Here is a 24,214-nt window from a genome sequence, read left to right on the forward strand (position 1 = left end):
ATTTTTTGTCTATTTTTAGATGACGGATGGCAACACCAAAAATGTAACATAAGCTTTATCTAAAAATTTAATATTTGTTTTTCTTTTTAATTTAATAGTTTGTCTTTTTAATTTGTGATATACTTCATATTATCATAATGGAAGTTAATATAAGGTAGACATTTTTGGATTAACATTACAAAACCCACTGATAAATGACAATAAATTTTTTTATCTACGAATTTACCATAAAACTTCTTATTTATGTATTTAAGATCAATATTGCAATCGAAAAACTTGATCTACCATACAGTCTAGATAGTAGTCGATCCATTTTTGTGAAGTTAAGATTATATTGTTACCGCAATAAATCTATGTTTTTGATTACAATAGTACTAACTCGAATTTTGTGCATATCTTTGTTAATCTAATTTTCAATTAACTACATTTTAATTCACAAATTTACAGATACCTAAATCCATTAAAAATTACCTAAATGAGTTAGAGATTAGTAGATCTACAAAAACAAACCCTATGTTTGAGTTTAAAATAGCTTGTAGCGAATCATCCATATCAGTCAAAAGACTTGTATAAACAGACCTTTCATAAAGAAATTACTTGTTTATTTTCAACCTCTTGTTAATATCATAATTTTTATTTTAATTGATGTTTTTAAAATATTATTACAATAATTTTGTGTATTTTCTTATCCTAAATTTTTTGTTATTATTGTTGTATTAATAAATATACTTGGCAACCATTCTAGCTTAAAATTTAATATCATTTGTTAATTTCAAAAATAGTGTGTGTTACCAAATTGTTAGAACATTTGGCGAACAAGTACATACTAGAAGCGAGAAATAACTGTTCTAGATTTTTCGTGGACATTAAAGTTAATTATTTTGACATATTCTTTAAGTATATTAGAATAGGTATCAAAACTGATTGTATTAACTTACGAAAATGCAACTGCGTTTTTGACCTTGAGATAGTATTATTTCAAACTACAATTGCAATTAAAAAGTCAGGAATATAAAAACTTATAACAAAAAATTCATTAATTTCATGCAAATGCCATAAAAATATGTTTTCAAAACTGATTGTTTTAACCGAGTTTTGAAAACATATTTTTTCTCGGTTCTATCCCTTGTTCCAAATGAAACCTTACTTATAAAACTCGTAAATTCCAAAATATTTCCGAGGAAAACTTTTCACTCACTATATTTAATTCTATACAATTATACTCACAACTCGATCTATTTCACAGTTTCCACAAAATTTAATAAACCGTGCATGGAAAGTATCGTTTGTACGTTTACAATTAGTTCATTTGGAAGGGGATATAGTATCCAATGTGCAGCGACAAGCTAGACACTGGTGACGAGGTTGGTGCGCCTGCGCACAGCTCTATGCTAGGAGCCCACTTGCTTCCTCTCACCATCCAGCAGCTTGTCGTCGGAACAGAACTTCTCTAGTTGCTTTACATAGTACGTGTTGAAATTCAATCTGGAAGTTAAACAAAAACGTGCTCCGTTTACCGTTGATTTCTGAGACCAAAATTTCTGTATAAAAAATATTGTCATCCCTTTGACAAAACAGAGATAACAATATGTTTAAACAGAGATTTTGATCTTAGAAACTCGTGGTTAATGTACTAGTATATATAGTATATAAAGTACTAAGTATATAAATGTAAACATTCGGAGTATTTGCTCGATGAAATCTGTTTGTAGGCCCATTTTCCACCAGCGAACTTGGCACAGCAGCAAATCTCTTACAAATCAAGGCCGAAATCACACAGCTGCTATTTGTAATTCGCTTAGGCATACAGTAAATCTTAGTAAACGACTATTTTTGAGTGCATTTTATAGTATACTTTAGTTGTACCTTGCAGAGATATTGAGCAGTTTGTTGGTGTTGTTGTCTCTGGCCATGCGCTCAATGATCGCCAGCACGGAGAGCAGCGCAGCCGTGAACCGCAGCCCGTACCGCGACACCGAGCGAGAGAACGAGTCCGACGACCCGCCCCCACCCCCGCTAGCCACGCCCCCGGTCCCACTAGCTCCGCCCCCACCCCCGCAAGCTCCGCCCTGACATACAAAACTTATTGACCAAACATGTGGCGTATGTTAACCTTTTGCAAAAACCTTTTGAACATGAAAATATGCGGTTTTTTGCACTAGTAGAGCTATAATGAATTTTAATATAGGTTAATCTAAATGTTTTAACATCTCTGTCTTCATGATGTTTATGTTATTTGGTCGTTTGATATTTTAACAATTGAAATTATGATTTTGAACAATGTATACAAACTAGAAAAATATATGTGTTCTAAGAAAACAAAATACTCACCGTATAAGTCTAAAGTAGAAGTCATGAAACAATAATAACAAAAGAAGCACATCAATATTTTAACACAAATACTACATGGAAGCATTACTTAATGACATTGTTATGTAGTTTTTTTAATACTTATGAAAATTCTAACGTTTATTATTAGGTACATTTACAAAGTAGACGAATTCGATAACTGGACTTTTGATTTAAGCACAAGACTTTAAAAATAATTTTTACTTGAATCCAATAAATTTGCAATTAAATTGTCAGCGAATTTTCACCAGTGAAACAGCTACACAATACATATTGTTATACCTCTTTTACACTGATGCAGACAAAAGATACATACAAAAAGTTGCAACAATGTAGACGATTCAAAAAGAACGCCGTATGCACAGTTGTTAATCGCTTAATCGATCAAGACTGAAAACGATATCCAGGTTCGATCCATGCCATGTGGTATTGAATTTTCGAATTTCATATGTACATTTATCCGACGTTCTTATATTAAAAGATTATGTTTTAACATCGTATTGCTAACTGCACATATCGACGGGGAAATTCAAAATAAGGTAAGTCAATCAATCCGGACTGGGCCATTGGCATGGTTGACTATTGCCTAGTTCTCCTAACGTGGTTATTCCAAGCCTCTCGGGGGTTTCATCACGAGATCTTTAATTATAGACGGTTTTTTGATGTTATTCTGTCATGTTTTATTTCTTTTTGTAGTATTATATGTTACAATTTATCTAGTCAAAATGAAACTTTCATTTGACCGATTTTATATTAGTTTAAATTTAAGTTATTTTTTTGGAATGACAAACTTGTCGCTTAACGAGACAATATTTGAACTAGGTCGTAGTAAAAGTTTGTGCCTAAATCAAATAGCCTGTTACGTATTGTGCATTATGTTAACTAATGCGGTGATATATTCAATATGCTATCAAACAATATATATACCTCGCTATAATCTGTATGGTCATACGTAGATCCAAGCATACTGTTAAGCTCTGCGTCCACGAAGTACTTGTGCATTTCCTTTGCCAATTAACGTATTTTGGTTGCGTTAAAACAATACAAAATAAATTAATTTAATAAATAAATATTATTAAAATAAAAATATCTAAATACAACGACTAGAATATCATAGATTCAAGTCAAATTTGATGTGTATTTTATGTTAAAAAAAAAGTGTATCACGCGTTTGTACCAACAATTATTGAATACAAGCTGTCGTCCGCAACTCCGTTCGTGCGGGATTAAAAAAAAAACTTAAGTAACCTATGTGTTCTTCCAGACTATGATCTACATGTACGCCAAATTCAGCTAGATCCATGAAGCCATTCCAAAGATGCCTTCAAACAAACATCTATACATCTAAGCATTTGCATTTATTATATTAGTAAAGAAATAACATTTCAGATATTAAAGTCATATTTTATTTCGTAAATTCAATATAATGAAATAACTATCCAAAATTATAATGAAAGATTTGATATATTTGGACAAACATATGAAACCACATCAAATTTGCCTTAAGAGTTAAAGCTTTTATATCGTATGTTGAAACCATTTTAATACAAGATTGAGCAAAATTATTAGAACCTAAGGAATAATTACTACATATATTATCTGTAGCATTTTTATAGTCTATATAATATTATTAAGTATATTTATATCACCAGGAAAATAATATTACGATCTCTTGCATAACAGCTTAAACATAGGTAAATTTAAAAAAAACATTCCGAAAAGCAGATTTAATAAAGCACATTTCTATTCATTAAAATTAATTTCAATTAAAATATTAGTAGATTTTTGTTAATTTACTAATACTTCTTATACTATTCCAACTAAAGGCTTGACAATAGTCAAATAGAGGGATTCGAACTCTCGACTTTGCCATTAGGCTATTGTGGTTTTTATTATTAGCTTGATGTAACTGATGAACCTGTATAAATGTGCAGAACTGTACGCAGACGAGGCAGAGCGTGGTGACGGCCTTGAGGAGCTGGGGGCTGGTCAGCATGCAGTCTCCCAGGCACGACTCCAGGAAGTCGTTGTGTCGCTCCAGCACCTCGTCCACGTTGTTCACCTGCACACACACATCTCCACACTTATAATACACACATACAAACATCACTCACTTTTGATCCTCGTCTGTCAGCACTCATATGTATGTTTGTCTGCAACACTGCGTTTATTCCGATAAATCTCAGGAACGGCTGGACCAATTTTGACAAAACTTGGACTGGAAGGTTGCTGTATACGGGTATATCATATGTTTTGACTGCTAATTTTATAATAGTATTTAGTTAAAAAAAATAGTTTTTTGGTACCTTGTCTAGACTCTGTATAAGTTGACACCAGGAGGGCTCGATGACCTCAACACACATGTAGTACTGCAGGTGCTGCACACAGCTCAGCATGCGCTGCCGCAGCGCGAACGCCTCCGCGTACTGCCGCGCCTCAGAGAACCGCTTCACCACCTTGTTGTACAGCCACACTCTGCAACATGTATCACTCCATTCAAATATATTACCTGCTCAACGACGACATTCCGAGCCCATAAGATATTTGATGACCTCTATACTTTGTGCTATACCAAAAATTAAATATAAACAATGGATAACAACATACACTACGCACTCATATTAACCGTATAGTTAAAGAATCAAATTTACAACCCACCTAAAAAGTTCATTTTTAGGTTCAACCTTAGTACATTTTGTCAATCGTAATTTCAACCTTATAGGTCAGATACTAAAGTAAGACTATCAAAAAGGAAGGAAAAAGTATAACTGACCTGCAAAGTAATCTTTCAACATGTTTACAATAGAATAGATGTCTGAAGATCATCTGGTAGCAGGCGATCGCCTTATGATTCAATATGAGAGACACCGGCCACTTCACTTCCATACCAAACGAGAACGTCTCTATGCCCGTCAACGGTGGACAGTCTTTGTTCTGTTTGTACTCTGGAAACAAAGACAAGAACACATTTGAAATAAAAAAAAAACAATTAACTTTATAATTACTCTAGACCCACAACATTAGACAAATGTTTGAAGTCTTTGCCTTGTGAACTTAAAATAAAAAAAAAATCGAAAGTTTGTATGGATGGATTTATCTAGACTTGAACTAGTGTTATATTACTATTAATTAATTTTAGTGCTATTTTTTAATACTTTTTCTTCTTGAGGTGCCTCTCCGACTAACGAAGGTTGGCGATCAGGTCTCCATATTTTCCCTTGTCTGTTGCGAGGCGAAAAAGTTGGGCGGCACTCGCAACTCCTGTCCACTCTCGGATGTTGCGCAACCAGGACTTTTTTTTGCGACCAACACTCCTTTTACCGGGAACTTTTCCCATCAAGATGAGTTGAATGTAAATTGATGACATTTTGTAATACTAACCTTTTTCTTCTTCAGTCTCGATAGATAATATTTTGAACATTTGGAACTGCAGATCATACGGCAACAGTTCCACTCGCATATCTTCATTGTACGGATCATGACTTGCCGCAGAGAGCCTGCAAATTTATATCATTAGTAAACTAACCGTAATCTTATACAAAAAAAATAGACTTAAACTACTAGATGTAGGCCGCGACTCCGTCCGCGTGGAATTAAAAAAGAGATAGTTGCTGCTTCTCAGACCTACTGTATCACTATATAAAAATCTGCCAATCCGTTTCTGAGTGTAGTAACTAACATTGTGAGAAAATTTAATATTTAAAAGTATTTAAATAATTCGATGATAATAAAGTCGAATCTGGATAAGCGAGTCAATGTCCAGTCCCATTAGACAACATCCCTCAGCAAAACTTTTAGTAGACAGAAACCTTCATAAGCAGGAAAAATATTACAATCCCTTGGACTCACCCTTATCCGGGTTAAACTTTACATGGATTTTATTCAAGCATGTACTGACCTTAAACACAATCCCAATAGAGATTCTAATTTGGATGGTATGATGTCATCAATTTTTTTGGATAGTTCCTGCTCTGTGGCATCCATGAACTGTACAATGAAGTCGCCCTGACTCATCAAGAAGTAGTTCTTAGCGGACTTCAGTCTTCCCATCAGATCGTACTCCTTTAGCAGTAATTCTAACAACGACTTACTCGCGAATGCGTACGCTTTCTGTATAATGGCGCTGTAGTTTTGTTCACGTAATGAGTATTTTATGTCTTCTGTGTTCGTTTTTGCTATGGATTTACCTGTAGATAGAAAGTTTAGCTTGGTATTGGTAATTTCAGATTTTGGTTATGACTAAATCATTTTGTTAATTTGATGTATTATGTATAATATTAATTGATAATTTTCCATTCTTAAACACTACTAGTACTTTTATAAAACCTAAGAAGGTAAAAATGTAAAAAAAAATACTGAAACTTTTTCCTTGCTTTGACAATATTTTGCTTAAATTCAACTAGTATTATTACTTGCTGTCGCCCGCGGCTTCGTCCGCGCGAAATTGAAAAATAAACTAAGTAAACCTATGTGTTCCTCCAGACTATGTTCTACGTCTATGCCAAATTTTAAGAAAATCCTTGCAGCCGTTCTGGAGATACCTTCTAACAAACATCCATCCGTACATCCAGACTTTCGCATTAATAATATGAGTAAGATTAACATACCACACTGACTGATAACATTTAAATATTTTCCTGTCCTCAGTATGATATCAGTGTATTTTTCCAGAAACTTTGGCACCCTCTCCCTCTGTACGCTGTATCTCTTCTCCCAGTAGTCCGCAGAGTAATCTACAGGCAATTCTTCTTTATTTACCAGCTCATTATCTTCTATCATAAATTCCTATAACAAATTACATTACAATTCATTAAATAGGACTATAATAATAACTTTATACGTAATAATTAGTGATCACAATAAAACAAATTTTTTAGTACCAAATATTATAATTTGCCTTTAAGTTCTTGTTCATTTTATTTTAATTGTAAAATACAGAAAATAAGTATAAATCAGACAATATTTATGTTATTTTAAGATAACATTAATATTATATTATGAATTAATTCCATAATTATAAAATATTAACTTACTGCAAGCTGAATTGACATTTTTTTAAGACTACAAATTTACAACTTGGAAGAAAAAAACTATAACAGGTAGCAAATGTATAATACCTGAAATGGATCCACAATAGTGCCCTTGTGTATCCATTGATCCAATATCCTGAGGTAAGGTCTGCAGGAACGCTCTGTCAGGAACAAGGATATCTCCTGAGCTCTGGCATCGCCCATTAATGTGTTTGTTTTATCATGAAGAACTGTCAACACCGCGCCGCCACGGAACTCGCTCTAAATATAGTAAAAAAAAAATTATTACACAAACATTTAATATTAGCTTTTGCCTGTAACTTTGTAAGCATAGAATTTAAAAAAAAGTGTGAAAAGTATCTCATGTTACTTGAGATTATGTTCTATATTTGTGACAAATTTCAATAACATGTGTTGAAGAGTAATTTAGTAAATGTGTACTTCAATACTGTATTCTACATCTACTAAATTTCATCTAAATCTATGCAGCTGTTCTGGAGATACCTTCTAAGAAACATCCATCCATCCATCAAAACATTCATATTTATAATAATAGTAAGAAGTGAGATTAGACTTTAGAATTAGATTATAATACAAGTTTAAACTAGTATGGATAAAAAATGTTGAAAATTAATCCCTTCCAATATTACACTCTTAAGTTTGATATTTTTTTAGGAACAGATAAGAAATATGTAAATCAATATAATTAAACCATTATCAAAAGTGTTTAAATTGTTAAATTACCTTTCCGATATTAGTGAGGATAGCTGCCAATACTTGCATGGTGTGCATTGTTGGTAGAACATAGTACCATAGCTTTTGTAATGACAAGTTCCCAGCCATGTGCTCGGTCTCCAATTGTGCTATCATTGTCTGTAGCAAAGATTAACATTATATTTACAAAAAAAAAAACTATGAAATTCTTGATGATGATCTTATTAATTATATAAAAAAATTTGAATAAAGTCTTATCCAAAATAAAAAATTGGTTATTTTTTCCATATCGAGTAAAATATGAAGTAGTGCCAAATAACCAAATTTTAGCAATATTCTTCATTATAATCAGCTCACTATACCTCCCCACGGAGGGGCTCGGAGCCTACCCTAAGTTAAGGGTGATTAGGCCATAGTCAACCACGCTGGCCTAGTGGCGGTTGGTTGACCTCACACATATCTTTGAATTTCTTCTCAGATATGTGCAGGTTGCATTACGACGTGCTCCTTCACTGTATTCTTGCCGAGAGCAATTCATAGTATTTTTACTTACATAATAATCCTTCAGTAAAATTTCAATAGCAGCAACTAATGCATGTAGAACTTGTCCCGACCACATATTGCATTGCTCAATAAACCTTCTTACTATAGAATAGTTAGATGCTAGAGGTAGCATTTGTTGTACAATCTGTTTCAATGCATCATCCAAATCATCAGATATGAGAAATGATCTAGGTTCTAACGCATCTCTGACTGGCTGATGTACAATATAGTTACCAGGCACACCGGAGAAAACATAAAGGAGTTCATCTATGATAATATTTTCTTGTGAAGCTACTGGTATGCCCGCTGTAATATAAGTAGAAGAATAAATATAGATACGAATTGACCATAATGTGAGATTTTTTTTGTGAGAGTGCAGTAATTTGGAATATTTGTCCAAGAAAAAAGTTGTGGTCACATACTTTTTAATGTTTTAAACTCCACTTTATTAAAACAATAAAGAAATAATATTAACTCATGAATGACAATTATTACATACATTGTGTTAAATACATTTTTTATCACAGGTCAAAGTTCTATGTTACCATGATGGAAATCTTATGAAATTTTAATTTAGTTGTGACTTACCTAATGATGCTATGATTGGTGCAGGTTCTTTAGGGAAATCCCATGACATAGCAGGATTATCCTTTTGCCAATTAGGCAGATCTAAGCTGTTGTACCAATTCGGACGGAGTTTCGATTCTTGTTCCTCAAATGATTTCATGACTAATTTTTTACTTTCATCCACAGCTTTAAGAAGTTTATCTTTAATCTAAAAATAAATTGTTAAAAGTAAATAACAAAACAGAAATCTCAAAAAAAATTGTTTAAATAGAACATCATTTAGATTCTAGATTATTTTTTATTGTTCACTAATCTTTATATATATAATTCTTCTGTGAGTGTGTATGTCACTGAACTTCTCTCAAACGACTGGACCGATTTTGATGAATTTTTGTGTGTGTTCAAGGGGATCTGGGAATGGTTTAGATTCACAATTTTCATGAAATATTAACTTCATATTAATTTATTCAAATTAAAGACGTGCAGACAGGACAACGTCTATCGAGTCCGCTAGTTTATATATAAAATTTACCTGTGGCAGATCTTCTTTAGTTATTTGGTGCTTATTATCTCCTAATATAGGTTTTGGAGAAACTTTTGGCTTAGTAACACGGGATCTTTTTTCATCACATACCAATTTATAAAATGAAACTATGATATCTGACAAATTATCAGTGCTGGAAATATATTAATGAAAGTTGTTGTTAAACCATTATGTAAATAAGCTGTTATGTAAAGTGATATATTCAGATATATAGAAAATCTTACATCCTTTACAACAAATTTATTAGTAAGCCTGAAAAGTCTTACTTGCGGCTCCTTAGGTCATCGTATTTCTTTAGAAATGTCTTCGCGTTAGATGCTTTTAGCGCTAATCTCTGAGCGTATTCATTGACTTGCTTCGTAGAAAGATTACTATTCCCGTAATTGGGATCATTCTGAATGTAGTCCCAAACAGTATCTGCTTCTAAACTACATCTGCAATTGGTTAATAACAGTCAATTAAAACTAGCATTTTCTTGTTATTAACTTCAATTATCCGATTCGAAGAATTACCCTAAAGCGTCCAGCACCTCCTTTATGGTGCTTTGCATTTTATCCTTAGGCAAAATCCAGTTTTGAAACATTTATTGTCTTTAGTATTAATTCATTAGAACTTGAAATAAACTTAAGATTAAAATTTTGTGTTGATTTGACAGTTACAGAAAAATTGACAATTTAAAAGTATCACAAAGATTACAAAACATTCACCTGGCTTGTAACTTGCAACCACAAAAATATGATCAAAACACCAAAAAAAAATTGAATGTTTCAGGTATGGTATGGAGATGAAGAGGTATTTATTTATTTTCGTCATATATATTTGTTCACTTTTCTTTTTTTCGATATGCACAAATTTTCTCTCTCTATGGTTAACTAATTTGTGTACTGGCAATTCTCTTAGCATTGGTTTCCGCTTCCCAATCCCGCGTTTCGTAATTTTAACTTTCCTTTCGGTTAGTTTTTGCAATACAGTATGAAGAATATTGCATCTATCTAACAAATGGATTTTTTAGGCTTCCAATCATTTATTGTGCAAAACAATATATTAATAGAATAATAAAAACGGTCATAAAACCATTTTGACAACATTCTTTCTTTGATAATTGAGACCACAAGTGCAAAATATGAATTAGTATAAAAAAATACAAATCACTAAAATAGGTCGAGAATAAGAATAATGTTCTCATGTTTTAAAGACGCTATTTACATAAATGCAAGTTAAAAACTGAAAGTCGTTTTGCGAAAAAATATACGAAAAAAAAGTTCAGAAATAATTATGAATGTTTTTTTTATACTTATACCTAATTCCTAACAATATGTCTACAGGTAACATGAAAATAAATAAAACAAAAGTTGTATTTCAATTTATATTACTAAAAAAAAACATGTAAACGGTAAATACATAATATATTAGGCGTATTACTAATGGAAGGCAATTAAATGGAATACCTTAAGCTTTTGTTTACAATATAAATTATTTAAAACATCACATTAGTTAGTTAACATAACATAAACTTAGTAATTACGTTGATTATCAAGAGCCTGCAGAACCTTTTTCAGAATATTTTCAATGTGTTCAATTTTTGTCTCATATAACGATAACTTGTTTTTAATTTCATAGAATTCCGATACATATGTCTTTTTGCTTATAACTAATTTAGCATTCTTAACAATCTTTCTTTCTAATCTATAGTTCTGACAACGCTCAAAGCAACATTTACCTCCTTCTATATCTTCATAATCATCACCATATTTACCTAGAGGTTCTGCATGTGGTATAATAATAGTATTATCCTGATTGGGTTTAACAATTATACGGTATTTAGGCAAAAAGAATGGAAATAAGCTAATGCGTTTTGCAAATGGTTTCATGCATAATGTTTTTGGTGTTATTACTTGCAACTCTTGTAGATACGGTGGCAACCATGACCAGAATTTTGAAGGTTTTGAATATGCCTTGCCGATGAGAACACTTTCAAAATATGAAATTAATTTTACTCGTGATATATGTCCGACAAGTTCAGCATCAGCTCTGATCTCTTGTGTGTCACTGACAGCTAAACCATTAAGCAAGTTAAATAAGACAATGGGAATCATAAAAACGAATACTATAAATATTATATGACTTGTCACTGGGAATGTACTAAATTTAATCGATCCGGCATCGAACTCTCCTGTTAACATAACAATTGTTTTAAAAAGTGATCTCCCTGGATCTTCAAAGAAATCCTCTTCGTCATCTTCAAGTTCTTTACCTGTGTTATTAGGATTCGGTGGTGTCTGGTCATCGCTTTCCGCAACATTACGAAACAGAGTATAAAAGCTTAATGCAAATGCAATAATTAAAATACAATACCAAAGTAGGAATTTAAAAAAGTTCCAAGAAACAGTTTTCAGCATAACAATATTCGTTGATAAAGTGGGAAATTGGCCAATTAATAAAACTAATTCCGCTGAAGACAAGAGAATAGCTACCGCTGATAATTGCTGTTTAGTAGATTCTGAGGCGGAATCGTAACCGACTATCCAAGCAGTTACAAATATTAAAACAATTTCCATCCAGTTTTCTATACTTTGCAAGTATCTTGTTGGTGATACGAGTAATTGAAATAGTTCTCGAAATATTAAGAGTATTAACCCAATTACAGCGCCAATATGAGTTACAACGTTTAAAGCTTCGAAGGATTTTGATTGTTCCTTTTCAACACCATAGCCCAATATTATATATAAAATTAAAGATAACCATAACAAAGAATAAAATGTTATGTTAGCATAAAATAAACAGCTAATTCGTTGCCATTTTAAATATAAGAAACTCGTTATAACTGGATGTTTTAATAATGGACGCAATTCTTCACTTTTGGTCATATACAAAAGTGCTTCGGTTTCAGGAGCTAAAATAGCATCATATTCCTTAATATTGTTATTTGTATTATCCATCAGAGGTACCTTACACATTTCATTTTCCAAAGAGTTATTTGGATATACCAAGAAACTATATTTTATGTGAATTTCATAATCGTCATCGCTAGGTCGTTCACTATTACTCGATATACATTCATCCAAGTAAGTTTCAAGTGTTTTAGCGTTGATATCTGCCAAGGGTGGCTCGTCAAATTTGTTGCGAAGTCCAACACAAGCTCCACTTCTTAGTAATTCTAATACCGTATCACTGTCACCGTTTCTTGCCGCGTAATGCAAAGCTGTATTATTTTTAATATCGGGATAATTTATATTTATGTTGATTTTTGGATTTCTCAATAACAGATCAATACAACTTTTGAAATCCACTTTTGAATCTAACAGGCTTGTTTTCATTCCTCTTATTGTTATTTGCAAGAGTGATTCATTGTTGACTGGATCAAAAAGTGTCGATTCATTATCAATAAACATTTTTAAAATTTTGTAGTACCCATTTTGACAAGCTATAGCAATCGGCTTAACAGTATTAGCAGAGCATGTTGCATTAGGATCAGCTCCGGAATTTAACAGGACTCCAACAACTTTTTCAAAACCCTTTTCTGTACTTAATTGGAGCATTGTATTCATACCGTTATTGGCAGCCAAAGCTGGACGATGTTCATTTTTCTTAACTAGTTTTGTATAGTCACGAATAAAGTTGTCTTCTTCATGTCTACTTAAATAAGAGAATAGCTTGTCCGGATCAATTATTTCTTCTTGCTTAGATATTGTTTCAAATTTTGCTAGAAGATGAGGAAAAGCATCGTTTAAATAATAACGCGCAGTTCGACCTCTTATGTCCTTATATGTATCTAAATCAATGGGGTCCTTAGCATAATCTAGGATCAAATTGATTATTCTTTCGAGGCCTTGTTTTGCGGCGGAATAAATAGGTGTTATTCCTTTATTATCTGGCGAGTTCACGTTACATCCAGCTTTTAGTAACAATTCTATCATATCTTCATATTTTGACATGCTTTCTTCCCTATTGTCATCTAGATCTTGAATTCCTTTTACAGCCATAAGTAATGCTGTATTGCCCTTACATTTTATATTAACATCGATTCTATCATCCTCTAGTAATATGCTGAGGGCATCGAGATTTCCATTTTCGACGGCCAGGTGAATAGGAGCTTTACCGTCTTTATCGTTAACTTTGTTTACTTGCACCTCGTGCTGTAGTAAGAGCTTGATAAATTCTTGTCTATCCGGTTCTGAAACAGCTAGTTCGAGACATGTCTTGTAATCTGGATATGGATATGTATATTCAAGATCCACGGCACCATAACTGACGAGCTTCTTGAATGTTGCGTACTCGTTATTCCGTAGAGCCTTTCTAAGCTGTATTTGAGGATCAGTGCCGAATAGCGAGCCACCACGTGATATTCGATTGGAGTCCATCTCGTAACTGTCCCGAGTCATTTTGTGTCTGTCAAGTACTGCTCACATCTGAAAAACGAAATAAAAAGAATATTTTAACGTCGAACAATTGTTCCATTGAAGTGTGTGAAAACCGTAAGTGGATAATATGTACAAATTAATCTACTGATGTCTACGCGGCCAGTTCGAAAACCTAAAGAACAGAACTGTCGTAAAAAAAGTCAAGTGTTATAAAATTAAAAGACAGTTAAAAGCCAGTGGACAACGGAATCATAAAATTATTTCTATATCTATTTCAACAAATCTTGCCAAAACGCTATTAAATAAAGCATCCTACTAGATTTCCCATTATCGACCATAAGTATACTGTGGAGTTAGCTATGTTAGTTTATTTACATGTTTGTATGGATAGAAATGTGCTAATTCTTAAGCCAATGCCCGTCAATTCGATTAGCAATGCTAAAAGAAGTGTAAATACGCGTGTGAAAGGTCCACGACAGTGTTATTTCTGTGCCATCGGGTTATACATTTTACAATCTTCTGTAGAAATATTGAAATTTATTACAAAAATTCAAAATTCGTATCCTGTGTGTTGGATAAAACGTAGCTCTGAAATTAAAGAAAGCTTATGATCTTATCTTGTTTTTAAGAGAAAGGGGAGGTTTTTTCACATACTTACAAAAAATCCTGATCGTAACAGCTAGTTATCAGGTAATTTGTTATAATAACCAACAAAAATAATGCAAGAGATACTAGATAATTTATTTGTATTGTCGTTAAGATTCTCTAGTCCACGTCTTTACTAGATCCAATAATGCGGTAATGTAGGTGAAAACATTACACATTTCACCATCCATGGGCCATAAAATTGATGCAGCTCGCGCCGCATTACTGCCCCTCGCGTACAAGTAATTGTCCTAATTTCCTCTCACAATAACGTTATTTTTAATTGAAAAATCAAGCTCATTAGTTCGTTGTGAACGAAAATGTACCATATTGCGAGCTAGTAATTATCAAATTAATTCGCCGACACAAAGTTTTATAGCTTCCAATTTGTGAAGGAATCAATTGCCCTATAATTGTAATTAGTGATGTATCGGTGAACAAGAAACGTTTTTTGATGTGGGTTGGCTTTGTTTTCACATTGAACTGTGTAGGATATTGTACCGCCCGCATAAAATGCAAGATCAGTTAACATTTGTTCATGATGTCATTGTTTATTGATCTGACTGTTGGAAATAGTAGGTACTACTGTTGGAAACATTCTGAACCCATATTTATCTAATTAATTTTACTCTGCAATAATACATTTAAACCAATATTCAACTATTACACTCGTATTACCTAATTCTTCGAGATTTCGTTCTGCTTTATTCAAACTTAACAGGATTACATGGCCGTTCCATTTGCTCTGCTTGTCATATACGCTTTGAAAAATATTTGTCTTGGACTTTGCTCTAAGTATACTGTGACTAAATCTGTACCTTGAATCGGATTAAAGTGTTCACAAGCAGTAAGTGATAATTACGTTTTTATTACACATTAAAGATAATTATCCCATTGTAAGTGCAAGCCTTTCTAATTCCAAATACAGAAAAGATTTTTAAAAGCTTATAAGCACAGTTAGCTATTTTGTATATACAAGATTTGTAATCATTTCAAAAATATTATTCATAGCCGAGGGGGAATGCATGACGCAAAGGACTTAAAAAAGTAGTTTATTTGGGTAGTGTTATATGGGGAGCCAGTCGTGGTCATCCATTGGAACGCAATGAGATATTCCACATGTTCAAGCGAGCGAGCCATGAACAATACGCTTTCGTCGAATTGAAAAGATTCAACATTGTGTTCCGGCTAATGTGACAAGGCCTTTATACATACACGTACATACATACACTCAAACAAATCGTTATATTCATACCAACAGACGAAACATCTAAGAAAAAATAATTTTAAATTAAAGGGAATTCAAACATTTATTGTAATTTGGAGGTAAAAAACATCCTTCGTGTATTGTGGTTACCCTATCGCCCGCGTCGGCATCACCTGTTTCGATTCGGTTGGTTTACAAAAGCATTGATTTATTGTCCAGTTTACAACTCTTGGTGGAATAAAGCCACCGAGTTATATATGTATGTTAGTATCATTGGTGTCATCTTTGTTCGAGTCTATTTGTGATTCTTCTATATGGTGTGGATTATTTTAATTTATAAGAACATACTTTGGCGTTAATTCCGGACAATGTGTACTGATACGACCGCACATTGAGCTACTCTGTGAAAAAGATTCTTGTCACGCTATTACACTCCCAAGTATGAAACTAAGTTAAACATAAGATACATGCAAAGAGAAGCGACGTTTGACATTTGGATTAAAAGGGCAAGACGTGATGTGCCCGAATTCGTTATTGCGTGTCCGTCGACCTTTAGATGTATATCTAATACTGCGTTACTCGGACCATTCATTAAATACAACATTTAGAAGAACAATAGATAAACATCTATTATTGCGCACTATCGTTGGTGTTCTGATTTTTTTTTAAGAAAGTTAATATTCCAAGCTTTTCTTACAAAACAAACATATTACGTCAAATTAAACACCCTATGTATCTTTGTTCTATTCTATTCTTTGTACTATATAGCATGCTTTTTTAATGGCAAAATAATATTTAAGTTCACTAAACACTAAAAACTTGAAATTATAATGAATTATTGACTTCCAATTTGATAGATGGCGTTACAATGTAGTGTACACGTGATTCAAAATCTGTGAATGTCTAATTTTAGAATATGTTGGTGTTGAGATAAATTTTGTCCTTCAAACGGTAATGGGATAGACGCTTTTTTACATATGAATCATCAAGTATTCCAAACAAACTCGAGCAAACAAAGATGTCGGGCATCTGATAGACAAATGTGTTCATAAGCGATTTTTGAGTGTTCGTCACTGGAATAGGGCCCATGTGCCGCTAAGAAAGTCATTCGTTACGACCTCGTTTGTTAGATATCAGATAAAGACCTCTTTTCTGATGTCTGAATGAACTCGATCGAGAATAAAAGGGTCACAGTTTTTTTTTCTAAAAACATATTATATAAATTCCAATTGTTAACATTATTATAATTAAAAAAAAAAGATCTTGATAGACAGACTGACGGACGGACAACGATGTGATCCTATATGGGTTCCGTTTTTTTCTTATCGAGGTACGTATCCCTAAAAATGAAAAATCTATTGCAAACTCAGTTGACTGTGAAGCATTGTTACTTTAGTCTATTACGTATCCTTTATTAGGAAATTTTATCGTAACAGTAATTGAATTAGATATTTGTTTTTTTTTTAAATTAGGGCAATGTCCTCTTTTTAAGTATTTGTTGACAGAAAACATTAATGTACCTTTTTTTCTCTAGATCTATGCTATCTATGCATGCTATTTATTTACGATAGAACGTAAAGTAACTTGATGACGAATATATTGTATTACTTTTTTTTTGCACCATTAGTTACACATGTTACAATTATGGCCTGTAACATACTTGGTACAGTATGTTACAGGCCAGATTTGCGTTAATTTTGTTGCTTATTAACATATGGAAAAGTTAATTATTATTGGAAGAATATATCACTTGAATACAATAAAGAATAAATATCGATTTAAGAGATTAACGGGGGCTTAAGATATATAATGTAACCTTCAGAACCGAATTACGCTCACTTGAAATTGCAAAGTGGTCTCCACCGAATATGGTATATTTTGATGGCGCACAACGAATGCATTGCTCATGGCTCTGAGTGCACTCCAATGCCCTTGAGATATGCAAACGATCCCATACATGGAAATCTTTAATCTTGAAATTTGTAATTTAAGGACAAATCTTTGCGCCATAGTCAAAAGTTAAGTCAGTACAAAGTCTTTAGACTTAAATTTTCTTACGTAATTAGACCTCTATTAGATAATCCAGTTCTTGGAATTTAAAACCATTATTTTTAATCACACAAAGTTAACCTACATTTTTAGGGTACCTCAAATCTATTTAATAAACCCATTTATGAACTGGATGAATGGATTTTTTTAAGAACATCTATCTTTCGTACATACTTTTAAATTCTTACACGACCAAAAATAATATATTTTATTTATCATCTGTGGTTGGCCTCTAAGTATACGGCCGTTATGTTACCACATTTCCGCTCTTGACCAACTAAGCAGTAAAATACCTTCCGTTACGCACACGAGATTTCAATTTAGCCGCGCACTCAAAGCGCAGGGGCCCGGTCTTTTTGTCAACATCGTGATTATTTTGCTGTGGCCCAAAAACTAACACTTACTCACAAAACATTGAAACGTAGAAATTTTAAAATGTGCTCTTTTTATATTATACTATTTAAATTAATGATATTTACTCACAAAATGGTTCAACACTAATTGATTGCCCGAACATAACTGAATTTGTAAAAATGTTTTGACCAATGTTTTTTTTATTTCACTTTATTGTTCAAAATGTTATAAGATGCTTTTCCAGCTTTTGATGTCCCACTTAGTGATTAATTTCCTTGCTGTCTTATACCGATAAAGCTCTGTTTACAAGAAACTTTTCAAAAATGTATACCTAAATAGAGATGTTCATGTTCTGAATTCGAAAAACATGGATGTTATGACCAAGAAATGATTGTAAAGGTTTCCTTACGTTTTAATATATTAAAAATGTATCTGGTCGCTACTTATTGCAAATTATGAGTAATGGAACACGACACCGCAGTTCAAATGCAGACATGTTTAATTCGTCGAAGCATCAAATGCTTAATAGCCGATAAACATAAACAAGCATTTACAGCGCGCACGAGTTTACGACATTCTGAAGAGCAAAGCGTATCCTAAAGTGTTTGTTGCTGTTTTCTATTTCGAGGCAACAGAGCGAGTCGGGCACAGTTTCCGATTAAGACTTTTTACTCGATCATTATAAGATATCGGTATTCCTAAAAAGAAGTCTTTGTATCCAGTCACGCTCGATGAAATTGCTTCGTATGCTTTTTGTTATTTTATATAATAGAACTGTTACATAATAAATACAAAAAGGAGAAACCAAAATATTATATACCACTAAAATTAAAGCATTTGTAAAATAAAAGACTATAATTTAGTATTTGACCAAAAACCAAATAAACTGTCAAGGTCTCAAAAACGTAATTATTTTAGCACAACCAAAAAGACTTACAGTTTGATATTACATATTAGGATGTGACTAATAAGTTGTGAATATGGCCTATTTTATTCATACTTGTGATACCGTTTGTTGATATCTGTTACGGAAACTGATAATTTATTCAATGGACAGTGAGTAGTGTCTGAGGTCCCTAAATGGCCTCGCAAACACCGGGACGTGGGCGACGTAGAGTCATCGTATGCGAATGTCGACGAGACACAAAATGCACTTGTTTTATGCTCATGCGCTATCCGAATGGAAAATTAATATCACCATTGTTCGACGATTATGGTGGCGCTAAATATGAAAATGAATGTTACAACTTAACTTTAGACAATCGGTTTTACATTGTAAGCATTTTAAATAGAATGTTACGATGTGCTAGCTTTGTCGGCTAGATTTTTTTGGATTCAGTTTTCGTAATAACCTAGTTTGATCTATTGATTAATAATGCGATAGTCAAGAATATCTTTACGGTAATCAAAATATCTATGTATTTTAAATAAATTAACATATAACCGTGTTAGTTATTCGATAGCCTTTTAAAAAATGTTCTAAAAAAGAGATCTATACGCACGATCTTTTTTATGGCATTCAGTTGCATAGTTTGGCGTTCATTTCACTCGGTAGATATACATAAGACGAACGGAAGAAAAGACCCAAATTGACCAAAGACAATCAAAATTATAATATATTGCATATTCATCATAAACAAAACCAATAAACATTTAAGCATTCGCAACACACGAATGTGATTCACGCGTAGCCATATAATGTAATGAATTGAACCTGACCGGTTTGTGGGACATTCGATTGAGTACACACTCGTGGGAAACATCAAATCTCAATTAATTGTTTACGTGAACTAAATAACTACTGTCTCTTTACATAAGAAACTAGTTAACAGGTCTAGCAGACATGAAGACACAAGACAAATAGTAGTTTTGGTTGGCTTGTTAAGACTAATATAATATTTGATACTCTTTTTGGTACACAGTAATAATCTTATTACTTATTAATATTATAAATACGAATGTTTGAATGGATGGATGGACGTGTGTTTGAAGGTATCTCCAGAACGGCTGAACGAATCTCGGTGAAATAAGGCACACATACAAAACATAATCTGGAAGAACACATAGGCGACTAATTATAAGGTATTTTTTTAATTCCACGCGGATAGAGTCGCGGGCTACCGCTAGTTCTCGATAAAATATATAGAAGTCACAGTGATTCAAATTTAATTAAATAGTACTAAATATTACTGAAGGAATCAAGTATCTAAGGATTACTTCTGATAGGCGTATGTAAACGAAGCTTATAATGATGGGACAGTAGCTTTGGTATCTTATCTCATAGCATTGTCAGTACTAATTTATCCTACTAAACGATATCGTGGGAGTTTATTAGTTAAAATTTATATACGGTGCTTTCAAACGATAGATTATGTTAACTATAAATTTATAACAATGATAAATGTGCTGGAGCTGTGTTTACAATTTCTCTAATTCTAATTAAGTATAAAACCGTAATGAATTCAATGCCTTTGTCTTCCACTGTGGGATATTTATGTAAAAACACTTGCTCATTTTGTTGACTTAAATTCAAACCAATTGTGACTTATGATTCTTATATTCTTGTAGCGCACGTAAAAATTGCTAAATACATCATTTAAAATTTCAAACATATGTTGTGCCACTATACGAGGTTTTACCAGCTGTTCTTTATTATAAGACTAGGTGTCACATAAATAAATAACTTAATTCCACGATATGACCTTAAATGATCAATGATGTCACTACATAAGTAAACGTAAACATAGGAAATAAACATTCTGCTCAGTTTAGAAATTAACAGTTTACTTTATAAGATTTCTATGCCTTAGAAAGTTAATACCTAAGTATCTAGACAAGTAGTTATCTTAGGCTGTTCTGCGCAACCTGTCCTTCGACCACAAACTTATATCGATATTCTAGCTATAAACTACAGATCGTGTTTCTTTGAATATATCGCAATCGTCACCGGATACTCGTATATGTTCCAGTATACTTGTGTAAGCCACTTTATCAATTACCACGTCTGTAACATAACTTCCCGCGGTATGTCCTGTATCATCACAATAATGACGTCATTTCGACCTTGTCAGGGTTCCTCAACATATGTTTTGGTTCATAAAACAACCCGCATATTTCTCTCAACAAAGTTATTTTATTCACTTTAAGTCCTACGCATCTAACCTACTGCGTCATCTTTATATTTTGCAAGAGATGTGAAGTTAAGGTGTGTTTGATATTTTTGATGAGTGTTCAGAACTCATTTTCAACGACAGGATATTGAGAATGAAAACAAATAAAGTTTCAATTGACTGACGCATTATGTCCGTAGAGGGGCGATTATTTAAGTACTTTCCAGTGACGACTCGAAAATATATCAATGTTTCTAAATGTATACAATTAAATTAGTGTAGTAAACAAATTAAATACGTCTAAAAGTTGTCATTATTTGATTGAAACTTTAAGACAATGAATATTATATTTTTAAAATCTTTGATTAACTGTTTTTTAATGGTCTAAATTAGAAAAATATTAAAAACACGTACCTGAAAAAGGGTAAAAAATCAAGCACTGAAATGTCCGACACTGTTCACATTCACTTGTTCACTCTTTGTTCACAATCGGCGTATTGCCAGCCGCGACGCTCTGAGCGAGTGAGGCGGGTGCGCGCGCGCAGCGACCAGCCGAGGCAATTCGCTGATCCTGCTCTATGTAGACAGTATGTGCTCGAAACAACGCAATTACTGACAATGTGCCTGCAAGATTAATCGACATAACATTTGTTACTATAGTTACTGGCTGTTACGAAAAAAAATAAGCGTACTGTTGTACTTTCGTACATTATAGAAATGAAATTCTAGGTTTCTAGATACGAATAAAAATGTATACTAAACTTACTTATGCCCAATTCCAAAGGAGCTGGTATTTTATAATGGTTCAGTTGAACGGCGATTTATACCTATACTTGATGGCACAGGGCGTATAATCCTGGATTCTTTAATGTTTAAGGCAGCTACATATTTTTTTAAAATAGAAAGTACATAATTGTTTTACAGATCGAAAGGGTTTGGAAATACCTAAATAAAGTACAAAATATCAAGTGTTAAAAAAGCCTTTAGGTTTTTTGCAGTGGGCGGAGCGGCTTTTGCCGCGGCTGTAGGCGTAACTCACAACTTTTGCGTCACAAGGCTATTTCGCATGACTAAGCTTCGATTCGGCCGTATTATGTCAAAGTAATGTTTAGCTTATTATTGTTTTGTGGTTTTAAAGATTCCTTTGGGTTATATTAATTTGCAGTTATGAATCATAAACAGGGGACCAAATTTTTGATATTCTAATACGTAGATAGAACACAGCTCTGTCTTATCAAATCGATTTAATAATTTGCTGTAGACATAAATAGTTATTTGATGTTTTGCTATTAAAATCTCATTAATCTTATAGAAATCAAAACATACTTTGAATGATGATTATGAAAGATAAATTTGATAGAGAATGTATAAATAGACTAGCTTTTGTCCGCGGGTCCGTATTCAAAAAACAAAATTGTCCTATATGTTCTTCCAGACTATATTCTCATCACACATATCCATCCAAACTTTTGTTTTTATAAATAGTAGTAAGATAACCATATCTGTTCACCACATCATCATCCAGATTACTATGTCTGTATTTGGTTGATTTTACGAATACCCCAACCAAGTCGTCGTTAGGAGTGAAGATGTAGAATTTTATACATTTGCGTAGTTACCTTATTCAAATCAATGCTTAAATCTGACAGATATAAGGTAAACGGATCTGCTATGTAGTAGGTATTTGTAGCGTTGGTCCCTTTCTGGGAGTGTCCCCAGCTTTTAGAACTTCATGAAGGAATCCTTTTTCTCTGAATTATCGTGGTATTGACATCTATGAGACACTTTTTTGGAATGAACTAGATAAATCAGAATTTTTGATTGTAAACAAAGAAATTGCGGGTAAGTAAATAAGAAAGTATCAGAGCAAAAGGATGATAATTAGGGTTCCGTACGTCGAAAGGAAAAAACGGAACCCTTATAGGATCACTTTGTTTTCCGTCCGTCTGTCTGTCAAGACCCTTTTTTATAACCCTTTTTTACGGGTAACGGAATTAATGGATGTAATAAAAATCACAAATATCATGACAAATATTTCTATTTAAATAACAGACTTTTTAAATACATTCACGTTTCTGCAACATTCAATTGGTTCACAGCGCTGAGTAACAACAAACACATTGAGTAACACTGGAATACTTACACTACCTCTAACACGACTAATCGTAGGTTTCTAAGACCAAAATTACCATTTGAAACATATCTTTATTTGTCAAAGATAGTGACAGGGATGACTGTATGTTTTATATGGATTTTGGTTTCGGAAATCAACGATAAATTATACGAAAACGTTGCTACAATTCGCACATTTTAACACATTCAATACTAAGGTTAAGTAAAAGTGATCACGCAGGATGAATCTACGGCATTGAATGGGTTAAGATTACAACGTAATATTTTCTTTCAATCTACTTCCTACCTTTTAATTTCTCCAAACTTTTTCGTGCTTCTCCGTAGATAAACTCGTCTTTATATCATCGAATTATTCAAACAAAAACATAATTTATTAAATATCCATAATTTGGGACACTGACACAATATTGAATATGTAAAGCATGCATACAAATATTTAAGGAACTATACACAATTTATTGCGACAAGAGACATATTACATCTAAAATTGCTATTTAAAAATCATAACTAAACTACATAGCCCTGTGTTCACAAGAGAAATGACAAATCAAACATTTGTCTAACGTTTTCATAATTTTTTTTATATAAATACAAATAATATCACTGAT

The 24,214-nt window shown here is 32.8% G+C and overlaps 2 protein-coding genes across 3 annotated transcripts; both read right to left on the reverse strand.

Annotated features, from left to right (window-relative positions):
- Positions 1-706: 706 nt before the first annotated feature.
- LOC106123527 (gamma-tubulin complex component 2) lies at positions 707-10,407 on the reverse strand. 2 transcript variants are annotated; one of them, XM_013319918.1, is made up of 16 exons: positions 10,260-10,407; positions 10,014-10,181; positions 9,736-9,880; positions 9,225-9,411; positions 8,647-8,942; positions 8,124-8,252; positions 7,467-7,640; positions 6,957-7,134; positions 6,248-6,536; positions 5,731-5,846; positions 5,123-5,294; positions 4,656-4,824; positions 4,268-4,411; positions 3,277-3,354; positions 1,867-2,069; positions 707-1,485 (listed from the first exon to the last, which is right to left on the reverse strand). In XM_013319918.1, the coding sequence occupies exons 1-16, from the start codon at positions 10,328-10,330 to the stop codon at positions 1,392-1,394; spliced, it is 2,613 nt and encodes an 870-aa protein (XP_013175372.1). In that variant the 5' UTR covers positions 10,331-10,407; the 3' UTR covers positions 707-1,391. The 2 variants fall into 2 exon arrangements, with proteins under 2 accessions (XP_013175372.1, XP_013175373.1); XM_013319919.1 differs by lacking the exon at positions 3,277-3,354.
- Positions 10,408-11,120: 713 nt separating this feature from the next.
- Positions 11,121-22,446, reverse strand: pain (transient receptor potential cation channel family member painless). Its single transcript, XM_013319882.1, has 3 exons — positions 22,240-22,446; positions 21,888-22,097; positions 11,121-14,156 (listed from the first exon to the last, which is right to left on the reverse strand). The coding sequence occupies exon 3, from the start codon at positions 14,127-14,129 to the stop codon at positions 11,262-11,264; it is 2,868 nt and encodes a 955-aa protein (XP_013175336.1). The 5' UTR covers positions 14,130-14,156; positions 21,888-22,097; positions 22,240-22,446; the 3' UTR covers positions 11,121-11,261.
- Positions 22,447-24,214: the final 1,768 nt, after the last annotated feature.

This window comes from Papilio xuthus, unplaced genomic scaffold, assembly GCF_000836235.2.
Source record: "Papilio xuthus unplaced genomic scaffold, Pxut_1.1 DF826115.1, whole genome shotgun sequence".
NCBI classification, from domain to species: Eukaryota; Metazoa; Arthropoda; class Insecta; order Lepidoptera; family Papilionidae; genus Papilio; species Papilio xuthus.